This window comes from Anopheles darlingi, chromosome 2, assembly GCF_943734745.1.
Source record: "Anopheles darlingi chromosome 2, idAnoDarlMG_H_01, whole genome shotgun sequence".
Classification (NCBI taxonomy): domain Eukaryota; kingdom Metazoa; phylum Arthropoda; class Insecta; order Diptera; family Culicidae; genus Anopheles; species Anopheles darlingi.
This window is the reverse complement of record NC_064874.1, coordinates 9,195,372-9,206,771: the sequence shown is the minus strand read 5'-3', so window position 1 is coordinate 9,206,771 and position 11,400 is coordinate 9,195,372. Positions and strand designations below refer to the sequence as shown.

Genomic DNA, 11,400 nt, shown 5'->3' with positions numbered 1-11,400 from the left:
TTGCTACCCTGAGGGCCCTCGAGTGTCCACTTGCACGACTTCAGCGAGCTGTACTTTTGCGGGAAATTCGGTGACTCGATGACGTCACCACCGGATGCCATGTAGATGTTGCAGTTTGCGCTACAATCCAGCTCATCGCTTCCATCGCCACAGTCATCGTTACCGTCGCACTTGTACGCCTGGTTAATGCAGGCACCATTCGAACAGTGGAAAGAATTCTGCGGGCATGCCCGGGCTTTGCACATGAACGGGAGCAAAGTTTCGCACGATCGAAGCTCCCAGCTTTGCGCTTCCGCACCGAGGTTCGCCGCTACGCATTCGCCGGCCAGCGGATTCGGTTCGTTGATGGCCCAGAAGCCGGAGTACTGCGAGAACAGATCGCCCGACGTTGACTCGAGCGTGTTCGTCCGCAGATCATCGAGCGACGCGAACCCGAGCCAGTATTTGACGTTGTTCCGTGACCGGTACTCGCTGCTGGTCGCGATCTGGTAGGTAGCGTTGTTCTCGTCGTACGAATCGACCGTCACCAGCTCCGAACCGTACCTGTAGGCCATTCAATGTTTATGACATCATGAGCCTTTTTCCCTTTAGCTGGTACCTGATGGCAATTTAAATCCCTTGATGCCTACCTTTTGCATAGTGTGGCCGACTTTTCCCACGAATGTTTCACGTTGAAGTACTTGTAGCATTGCAACCCCCGTAGCTTCCAGCCTAGCGTAGGATGGAAGGATAAGAGCAGAAGAAGAAGAAGCGCAAAAAGAGAGAGAGAGAGAGAGAGAGAAAGCACCGATCAGAGACTGTGTGGTTCTTATGGTTTTTGACACCCTCGCCCGGCCACTACACAGGTACGCACCCGTCCCCAATTCGTTTATGAGGGTCTACTTACCATTCGGACAGGTGAGCACATCCTGCACATGATGTCAGCATCGAGCAATGTATCGGATCGGATTGGAGAAATCGAAATGCAAATAATAATGTGTCAAGTTCTGAAAGACATTCCGTTCCGAACCCCGGCCCGGCGGCTCCGGGGGGTACGGTGTGTGTGGGGGGGAACTGGTCGGAAACTTACCTCAGCGGCTACTCCCGTTACGGTAACGACTATCAGCAACAGCAGGGCGGCGGACCAACATTTAGGGAACCTAGGATGGTACATGGTGCTACGTTTCCGCCGGTGACTTTTGGGACGGTAACAGAACGTGAGAAAAAAGAAACAAGAAGAAGAAGATGGAAACCAGAATGAAGCAACATGCGGGCAAAGCTTGGTTTAACGAGGGTTTACAGCAACCATTCCAGTATTCCAGACGAGAAGGAGACGAGCGAGCGAACCAGCGAACTCCAGCGAGCAACGGAGCGTGACACAGTGTGTAATGTATTCCGTGCGAGTCGCGAAAAGCTAACGGAACGGTGTACAAGCCTCCCCCCCCCCTTCCCCCCCTCGGAAACTCCTCGCCAACCTCCAAGATGGTCCAGGGACCGTTCGAACCACAAGGTACGGTATGTAATAGAACCCGAAACCCGCTCGACGCCTCCCCAAGAGTTAGCTGGTAGGTTGCTTCCCGGAGCAAACCTCTCCACCGGGGCTTTCCATCCCGAATTCCCGAACCGAAACCGGGTTCCGTGTGTGCTCCGCATCAGTGCTGTGCGTTCGTGTGTGCTTGTGCGTGTTGATAACATGGCCGGTAGAGGGGTATGCGATGCGATGCGACGCGACGGTTTTATGATTCTTACGGCAAACACATTAATCCTACTTTCGGGTCGCCGAGATCGAACGCCGTTGTTTTTTTTTGTTTTTACTTTTGGAATTGGCATCGTTTTCGGCCGATGGCCAAACGTTTGTTTACGGCGCAAGTAAAGCGGCGGATAGTACCGCTAGTTGCCGGCCATTGCGTGCGAAGTAGCTGTCACGCTTTGAGGTTAGTGAACCTTTTCGATGGTGGTGTGGCCTGGAATGTGCGCGCCAGAAATGGCGACACACAATGGCCCCCACGGTCGTCCATCGATCGTGTCCGTTTGACGCATTCGTCGCAAAGAGCCCCCCCTTAACGCCATTAACTGTGTCACACACTGATGTTGATGTTGATGGATGGATGATGACTTCAGTCCTCTTCCAGCCAATTGGCGCGGACGCCATAAGTCACACACGCGCGCTCTGACGCCTACTACGAGAAGCAGTATCCGAAAGGCAATGTGTGCCACGTGCCAACGCAGCGGCTACTGAATAAATCGAGAACGCAACGCTACCGTATAAACAAGGCGTTGCTGTACGTGGATCCGGAACGCTAACTAACTAACCACTAACGAACAAAGCAGGCCGCTCCAAGTGCAAAATGGTGGACAGCGCCTGGGTTTCTGGGTCAAATATTTCTACGATTGATGATTGTTTCGGCGCGAGAACGTCCAAGACGTTCCGTCATCAGAGACCCCCAGACTTTCTCCATTGACCACAACGACGACGACCATCCATCGAACAACCCCCGAAGGGGGGTGTTTTGTGAGGGGAACAAACGAACGATCGTGACAATACCCCAAGTGCACGCCAGCTGGTTAACTGCCAGTCCGCGGCCAGTCGTGCCGGGAATTTGAAAAGCGAAAACGGCCAAACCAAATCAAATTGGGTCGCTAATTTTCGGTTACAATTCAATGCGGTGGCGACAATTCGCTCCCAATTAACAAATCTCGAGCATTATTTGTTGCGGTGGCGGTGGCGGTGGCGACCGCTTTGACCACAGCCCACGTCTCTAGGTCGAACCGAAAACCTGAACGGGAACGGCAGGGACGCAAGATTGCAATTGCGCTTTCATTCGCTAATGTTCGCTTCTCCCCCACCAAAACCGGCCGCTGGCTGGTGGTGAAGGCGCTTGCTGCTGAACACAAAAGCCTCCAGCCTGAAGCAATATCCGAGTGTTCCCAGGGCTCGTGGCGGTCGAGGGAGAAGTCCGAGACCAGAGACCCGAGACCCGAGGCCCGAGACGCCGAGTCCGAGAGGTGAACTGTGTTTTTGTGCTAATTTCGTTAAAATGTTTTTTTGTTGTTGCTGCTGACTGCCGATGCCGAACGGCCGACACGTTCCGATGGGATTATGTTGGTCAGTTGGGCGCACACATCCGATGATACATCCGATTGAATCGACAGCCAGCCAGCCAGCCAGCTGATCATCTGGCTGGAAAGCCAACGCATCGGCTAACGCGTCATGGGCTTTCTTTTCGCTTCAATTCCTCGCCGTTATTGTTGTGGTTGTTGTTGGTGCTGTTCCACTCTACATTTCGCGACCGCGCGACCCACACTTCTCCGGCTCGGATGTAATGTAATCGGGAAAAAAAGGGTAAATTGGATCACTGGCAAGCAAATGGCCGAGCGTAGGCCGAGGCTAGCTGGCTGGCTGGCTGGTTGGCCGTTTTCACTACAAATCGTTCCACCGATTTCCGGCACTTCCGATCAAAAGCCTCTGCTGGCCTCGATTGGGCTCGCTATGTGTCTGTGTGTGTGTGTGTGTGTGTGTGTGTGTGTGTGTGTGTGTGTGTGTGTGTGTGTGTGTGTGTGTGTGGCCTTGCACCGGCCACCGTACGGAAGCAACACACTTTTCCTCGCATCCTGATGGCAGCCAAGGCGAAGCTGGTAGAGGTAGTAGCGGTAGCTTCGAGGCCATACAATTCGAGGCCTGCATGTTTACATCGCAGCATGCTAGTGCCCGGTGCAGAGCATGCAACTGACGTATTCGGTTTTGATGTTAACCTCACTTTTCCCCCCAAGTCCGCCATGTTGTCACTGCCATTGGAAGTGACGAATTTTTCGAACGGTCCAAAACAGTACGGTAAAAAGTTAACAGCCGCCGCAGCAGCACGACGACGCAGCAAGAATCGGAATTCGATACTCGGCAGATCCACGTCGGTACTACTTCCTAGTAGCCGCTTTCAAGAGATTCAAGAGAGAGAGAAAGCCAAGACAAATGACTGTCGGGCGTGTGTACGGTTGGTGTTACGGCACATAAACAGGACAGCGGACGGTGGACAACGATCGTCACACACATACACACACACACACACATGCGCGCGCATGGTGTGAGGTGTGGTCAGCAACTCGCTTGGACATGGTAATGATCTTGAGCACGCTCGTCCGCTCGAATTCTGGGTCATCTTTCTCATCCACACGGCACGGGCAAAGTGTCGTACAAAACTGCCTGCTGGTAACACCGGACACCGTTACGGCACTATCTCTTTCTCTCGCTGTCTCTCCGTTTCTCGTTCCTTGGCAACTTCTGTAACCGGTTCCACAGCCTCGTCAGGTCAGTGGGCGGCTAAAGAGAATAGAAGCGGCGAAGGAAAGAGAGAGAGAGAGAGCTGGTAATTACGGAAGAATGTTATCGATAAAGCCTTTACTCTGTCCTCGCCTCGAAGCTCTCTTATCAGGAAGTTGGTTGACAGAGAGTGGACGCAAAGTGACACAACCATTATAAGACTGACTAGAACCTTCTGCCATTCACCATATAGATCCGCGTGGTGATCGGCTGCTATTGTGAGTTCGGAAGTGCCATAAGGTCGCCTGGCCTGAGCCGGGGGAGGACGGCGGACGGTGGCTTATGTGATTCGCGCTGTGATTCTCCTTGCTCCATCCAATCTAACCCATAATTCGTTTAGCGGCGAGCTAATTTCCATCCCATTCCATTTCATAAAACCCCCCTTTGCTCTGGGTCCAGTCACCTTGGCCATTTTGCACCAGATGGACCAGATGGACGGCCCTCACGGGACGGGACAATTCGGCGGTGGCGCGGTCACACATTCTCCACACAGACACGCCCGAGTTTGGCTATCAAATTAGAGCTGCGCGGGAATGGAAGTTGAGCAATCGCAGCAGGCAAAGGCAGCAAGAAGCAGAGCACATCGACTAGCAGCTCGACTGTGGCACTAGCTACGGCCATAAACCGGTCTCCAACATTCCCTCACAGCAGAGTCTTCAGCCCTGCAGGTTTGCTGGTGCTGGTGCTACTGCTGCGTACTAACCACACTTCGCATGATCCAATTTCTCGAGCAACGGTTCTGTCAGCTGTAACCTGTAGCGCTGCTATCCACCTTTATGTGTGTCTGTTATCCAACCAAAGCGAATAATGCCACGCAACGACACGCAATCTGGAGCGATCTCGATGGCGGCGACGGCCGAGAGGGGATCTGATTAGGAAGCAGTTCGGTGTAGCGTGGATTGCTACAGTTTAGGAACTTCTCCGAATTCCCACTCCGGAATGTATTCGACTGCCACGCAGACCTCGAAATTTATTCAACTACCACGCAGACCGGGCCTGACGCCTACTGCATTAAGGAGTTGTACAAGAGGGTATATACCCGGCGCTGGAGCTGGAGGTGCGCGCGTGAGTTCAATTTTGACTTTAAAATTTCGAATTACATATTACGAAACGCCGTTCCAGTTGTGTTTCTCCCGCGGGTGGTGGTGGTGCTGGTAAGAATCCTAGAACCCCCTTCCCCCCCTCGCTTCCTCCCACGTGTCATGCATTATTCCGTCCGCATTCTCGGAGGCGGAGACTGCAGCATCTTGGGGGGTGCGTGCGGTAGACGTAGATCGTACCGCGTCGTCCAGATGAGAAACCACTCTACCGTTGAACGCGTTGCGTTGTGTCGGTTGGTGGTAGCCTTGGCTTTCCTTTTTTTCGTACCTAAAGAGCACACGGAGCCAGAGAGCGACACAAGCCCGTTCTAAGACCACGACCACGTAACTACCACTACTACCACCAAGCGTCTGCGTCACCGTGGACCGTATCCCCTCCAGTGGTGCGTTGCAAGAATGCGCGTTCCTGTGCTCTGAAGGTGCTGAGGTGCGGCCACGATCACGATTCCCGTCCAGTGATCTCGGTGAGCAAGCTTTTTCTACCAGTTTTTGATTTTGTTCACCCCCCCTCCGGGGACTGTCCTTGACGGACGACATTCACCACGGCTGGTTCTTAGTGTCGTGCATGGCGATCTCTGTTTTTTTTTTGCAACTCGCCTGAACGTCCACATCGGACTTCTCGCGAACCAACCGTGTGATGCTGTGTTAGTTGGAGCGGTTAAGTTCTTTAGCCGAGGAACTAACTAACGCCTCGAGAATGAACACCAGCACCGGACGGATTCGTGGTTCTTTTGTGGCAATCACTGATCAACATGACATCATGCCGTTGGCGGTCGTCATCCCGTTCTGCGTATTCACATTAATCATTTCCCAGCCCCAGAAGGCTTTTCCAGCAGACCGAAGACCTTTTCCAGGTATCGGTGGCGGCGGTACATTCGACATTCGAGAGCAACACCTTAACCTTAACCGGTCAACCGGGCATTCCCGGGGTCCGATCCGATCGCGATTGGAAACCCTTTTACGAAACGAATTTCCAACCGGATGGAACCTGAACACCCCTCTCGCTATCTCTCTCTCGCTCCCTTTCTCTACTTTACCGCCACCTCTACCTGGAAACGATGACTGTCTGTCTGGCGGTGGAAAAGGGTCCGGGGTCCGGTCAACCACACCGTACGTGCGTGTGCGTGCGTGTGCGCAGGTGGAATGCTAATAGCCTCCGGGGGGGGCCGAGCGCCCGAAAAACGCGGCATTTGCAAATGCCGCCCGATGCCCGATGCATGCCAATGGCCGCGCTCGATATCGAACGCAATATCGCCGCCAGTTTGATTGTTGGCGGCGAAGGTAAAGTCACTGTTGGGCCCCCCCTACTTCCAGGAGACTACCTTTCGAATCACTTTTACCCTCTTTCACATCGCGAACAATGCGAAACGATAAAGGAAAATGCACCCCCCTGCTCCCCGCTCCCCATCACTTTCTGGGGCCCTCGATGGCGAGTGATTGATGAAAAATTCATCGAAAATCCAAGCGCCACCAGCATGGTCGTCGTTGTCGTCGTCGTCGTCACCGTGGAAAAATCGTGGAAAAGGAAAAAGTTGAATGGTTGGTTGCTGTGGCGATCGGTTGGAAAAACGGTTCCCAAAACCGGTCCGGCTGGTGGCCGGCGGAGGGTTGGGGGGATAAGAAGCACAAATGGAGTGACAAAACGGTCGGCGCTACCGAGATACTCTTCCCTTTTACCCCGTTTTCTCCTCTTCATTCCATTGGTCACATCAGTCGCTAATCAGTGAGCATCACGCGGGGTTCGTCGCTTGCTTCAATGGTTTGCCACGACATCAAGTCTTTCGCACCTCGTTCGCTGTCTCTCTCTCTCTCTCTCTCTCTCTCTCTGTATCTCTCTGTCAGACAACCTGTATGATGGTTGTTGCATTAATTTGTGAAATTATTATATCATCACCGCGTGTGCTCGCTCGCCGCCATTATTCCTCTCTGGCTCATCGTCGATGACGTTTTGACATTTGGCAGCCCAACAACAACAACTACAACACCACGCCTCAGGGAGGTCGTTTCATCTCAGCAAGCGATGCACACAGCAGCAGCATCATCATCATCATCACCATGGCAATGAGTAATGAGCACCAGTGAGCCAACCTCTTGCTCATCCTGCAAATTACTAATGCAAATGGCGACCGGGACGACGGGGTCGGTTTATGTTGCTGGGAATTTCTCCTTCTCCTCCTCCTTCTCCTCCTCCTCCCTTTGTCACCGGATATGTCTTATGGGGCCCCCTCTTTCGGTGCTTTATTTGCACATGAGCCACACACACACGCACACGCATGCACTGAGCTGGCCACAAAAGGGCATAGCCAAGGGGGGCGGGGGAACCGATTTCTCCGATCGCGGGTACCGCTACCTCTACACTTCAACACCTCACAATTCCCGCCGAAAACAGCACCGCGGCCGAACAATTGAATTGAACCGCCCAGCGAGCCACCCGGTTGGCCATTCCATTTGGAGATTTCGTGAACCCATTTCCCTTTTTGCGCCCCTTCATTCATTGATGGCGGTGTTTCCCTTCTGGGCTGGCCACTACTACCATTGCTGCTGTTGCGGCTTACCACACCCTTCGTTTTCCTTCCTACTCTCTGAGTCTTCGAACTGATCTAGTCGATGGCTTTCGCGGCGACTACCACTAAGCCCCCGAAAATATTTCCCCTCACACACCCCTCTGTCCGGACTGAGGTCCGTACAGTCCGGACACCACTTGCACTCTCGCTGCCAACCCGTGACGCCCTTCCATGACGCTCTTCATCATTCATCATCGTGGGATTCGTCGATGCGATCGATGGCACAGCACTTCGCAGGAGATCGAATTCGTCTCGTCATTCGAAGCGGAGACAGGAAGCAGACAGGAGGAGAAGAGAGAGAGAGGGAGGGGAAGCGGTATTCGCAAATCCATCAGCGTACTTCACTTTCGGTGGAAAAATCATCGTCACCAACGTCGTCGTCGTCGTCCGGGAGTTCAACCAACCAACCAACCAAGCGGTCACCCCCGGGGGCAATGGTGCTGGTGGTCGAACTTTCGAATCCTGTCCTCTCTCTCTCTCTCTGTCTCTGCCTCTTCCGACGTAAGGGTAATGGGTATCCTATCACCTCGTGCGGCATCTCGACGCGCTGCTGCTCGATCGAGAGTGAGTGTTGTTGGCGTTCAAGTACGCAGCAGCAGCAGCAGCAGCAGCGTTTGTTGACGCTGCTGCTGCTGCTGCCGATTGTAAACCCCCTCCCTTGTCTTCCACCCTTTCTCGCGCCATTTCTCCAAGAAGCGAGCGAAAGGGTGACGAAATGGCATCGAAGACAGGGGGGAAAAAGTATGCGAAGCCATCACCGAGACGGGACGAGCGGGGGTTCGATGTAAAGAGTCATCGTCACCTGACGACGGGACGACGTGGTCATTGATCACACACACGGAGAGTGTCGTCTGTCACAGTCAACGATCACCAGCAGCATCACCATCATCATCATCTTATGCGCTCATTGCAGCAGCAGCAGCAACAGCATCACCACCTTGGTTGGTGACTGGTTTTTGGAACAGGTTGGCAGCGGAGGCACCGCGGTGTGGAGGGCTTCGGTAGAGATTCGATGGCGGTGATGGCGAGACTGCGCAACGCGGCTGATGGATGGCTGACTGGCTGACTGGCTGACAAACACACACGCACAGCATTCCTTAAGCGTCTTTGGAGTTGGATTTGGAATCGTTTTCACAATCGCGCCAACCGGTGCGGTCCCCGGGGTGGTATCGAGTGGTCTTTCTGGCTGCTTTCTGGCCACACTAGGGGTCACACGCACGCACGCACGCACGCAGTTGTGCGTGGCTAGCGATGATTGCGATTTCAATCATCATCGCGCTTATTTGATTAAACCCCCTACCATCAACTCTCTCTCTCCTTCTCGTGGTCACCGTTTTGATGTCTCCGGAATGACTAATTGCGGGAACCAATATTTGATTTGAAAAGGTAGAGTGCCTCCCTCCCCCCTTCCTTTTGATCCTCCATTTTGTTGTTATCCACCTGCTTCGTCGTTGCAGAAAGAGAAAGAGAGAGAGTGCAATCGCAAAAGGATGGTGAAGAGGCTCATCGGTCGTCGGTCATGAGAACGAGAAAATTCCCGAAAAGCTCTATTCCCCCCACCTGCTTCCCCACACCCCCCTATTCCTGGCCACGAATTTCGCAACCAAACCCAACCAACCAGCGGCTCACCAACACACCAACAACAAAAAAAAGGCACTATAAAGCTCCGCGCTTGGCTGTCTACCCCATGATTAGCCAACTCATCAAATATTTTCAAAAAAATGGGTCAAGCAACTTATCCCGCGAGCTGGCTGGCTCGCTGGCTGGCTCGCTGGCTGGCTGGCTGCTCCATGCGCATTTCACAAACTGTAAATTCCTTTCTACCACCCTCCTCCTTCCTCCAGTAAGCCCACCAAAGTGAGAGCGAGAGAGCGAGCGTGCTTGGATGAGATGAACGTGAGCGAGGGAAAGATCGTTAAAAGCATCGTTCCCTCGACGTCTTCGGTCGTCGTTTCTCCGATCTCGCGCTGTAAACATGGTCGCTAGCTGGCTGGTTGGGCTGGCTGGGCTGGCTGAGGTGGTGAAGAGATGAAGTGGTGCTGAAGACACGGCGCGCTCTCCGATCTTGCGATCTTGCGCTGGCGTCTCCGAGCACACCACTACCATCATCATCGCATCCAACATAGAGCCCAGCCTACTACTAGAGTAGGCCGTAGCACCGTCTGGTTTTCTGCTGGCTGGATGGCTAAGCGCAAACGCTAAAGAGTGTGAGAGAACCCTCTCTCTCTCTTTCTCTCTTCATCTCTGAAGAGATAGAGAGAGAGAGAGAGAGAGGCTGAGAAATGTGAAATGAATACCTTAGAAACTGTCTACGTCCCCAGTTTTTTTCTGTGTGTTTTTTTTCTCTTCTGCTGCTTCCACCTCCTCCTTCTCCTTCTCCTCCTAGGGTTTGCTTCCTCCTTTGGCGATTTCACATCCACACGACGCACTCACACAGACGCTGGTGAGGCACACACACAGACACACAGAGCCACGCACACGGGATCGTCGTGCACCTCGCCCTCGGCCAACGTGGTGTTGCTGAGAAGGGTGCACGCGGTGTGTTGCGATGCCCGCACACCTTCTCCTTCTTCACCTCTTCCTCCTGCTGCTGCTGCTGCTGCTAGTTGCAGGGCTCTGCACACTTACGCGCACGCACACACACACACGCGCACTGGGTGATGGCTTTGAATTTCACTGGATTTTTCGTGCTTCTCGTGCGGGAGCTTTCTTCTCACTCTCCGGCAAATAATTGAGGACAGCATCCAACGGGAATGCTGCCGTTCACACACACGTATACACACACACAGACGATCCGAGACACACAAAGACACACAAACACAGTGCGAAAGGATAAACTGGGACGCGATCAAACAGAACAGTCACCGCTTAATACGTTGAATGGATTTCTTCTTAAAATAAGAAATACAACAAAAAAAAAACAAACGAAACAACACTGGCCTAACTGGCTGACTGGTATTCGGGACTGCTGCACACTCGATCCTCGATCTGGCACAGGCTCCTTTGGTAGGCTCTTGTTGAAACTCCCCCGTTTCGTTTGTCCACGGCCCCTGTTCCAGGCCAGGCGCTCCTGTTCCTCACTGTTTTTTTTTCTCTCCTGAGAGTGACACTCTCTGAACTACTACTACTGCTGCTGCTACTGCTGCTCCTACTGGCTTCTGAGACCTTCGGTCGGGCGCACGGCGGACACCACACTGGTTGGTTCCACTGGCTGCAGCATACTGAAGACCGTCACCGTAGGCTCAAGAAGAAATTCTTCGACTTCCCAGCGCCCCGACACCTTCGTGGCATCGCAGCCAGCCAGCCAGAGAGAGAGGGAGAGAGGGAGAGCGCGAGAGAGAGCGAAAGAAAGAGAGAGAGCGTGCATGGTGGTGTTGGTGGTGGTGGCCGCTGTCCAACGCAATGTGAGCCGCGGCAGGAAAGTAGGAACTAAGAAAGAGAT

At 53.4% G+C, this 11,400-nt stretch overlaps 1 protein-coding gene across 1 annotated transcript in view; it reads right to left on the bottom strand.

The window, feature by feature from the left end:
* The window catches only part of LOC125951704 (sushi, von Willebrand factor type A, EGF and pentraxin domain-containing protein 1), a 22,915-nt gene extending 11,751 nt beyond the window's left edge, over positions 1-11,164 (bottom strand). The window contains exons 1-5 of the mRNA XM_049680687.1: positions 10,256-11,164; positions 1,070-1,175; positions 887-908; positions 630-711; positions 1-543 (exon numbers count right to left, since the gene is read on the bottom strand). The exon at positions 1-543 is cut by the window's left edge and continues 891 nt beyond it. Coding sequence (XP_049536644.1) covers positions 1-543; positions 630-711; positions 887-908; positions 1,070-1,153 — 731 coding nt within the window. The 5' untranslated portion in view covers positions 1,154-1,175; positions 10,256-11,164. The remainder of the gene's footprint in view (positions 544-629; positions 712-886; positions 909-1,069; positions 1,176-10,255) is intronic.
* Between the last annotated feature and the right edge of the window lie 236 nt (positions 11,165-11,400).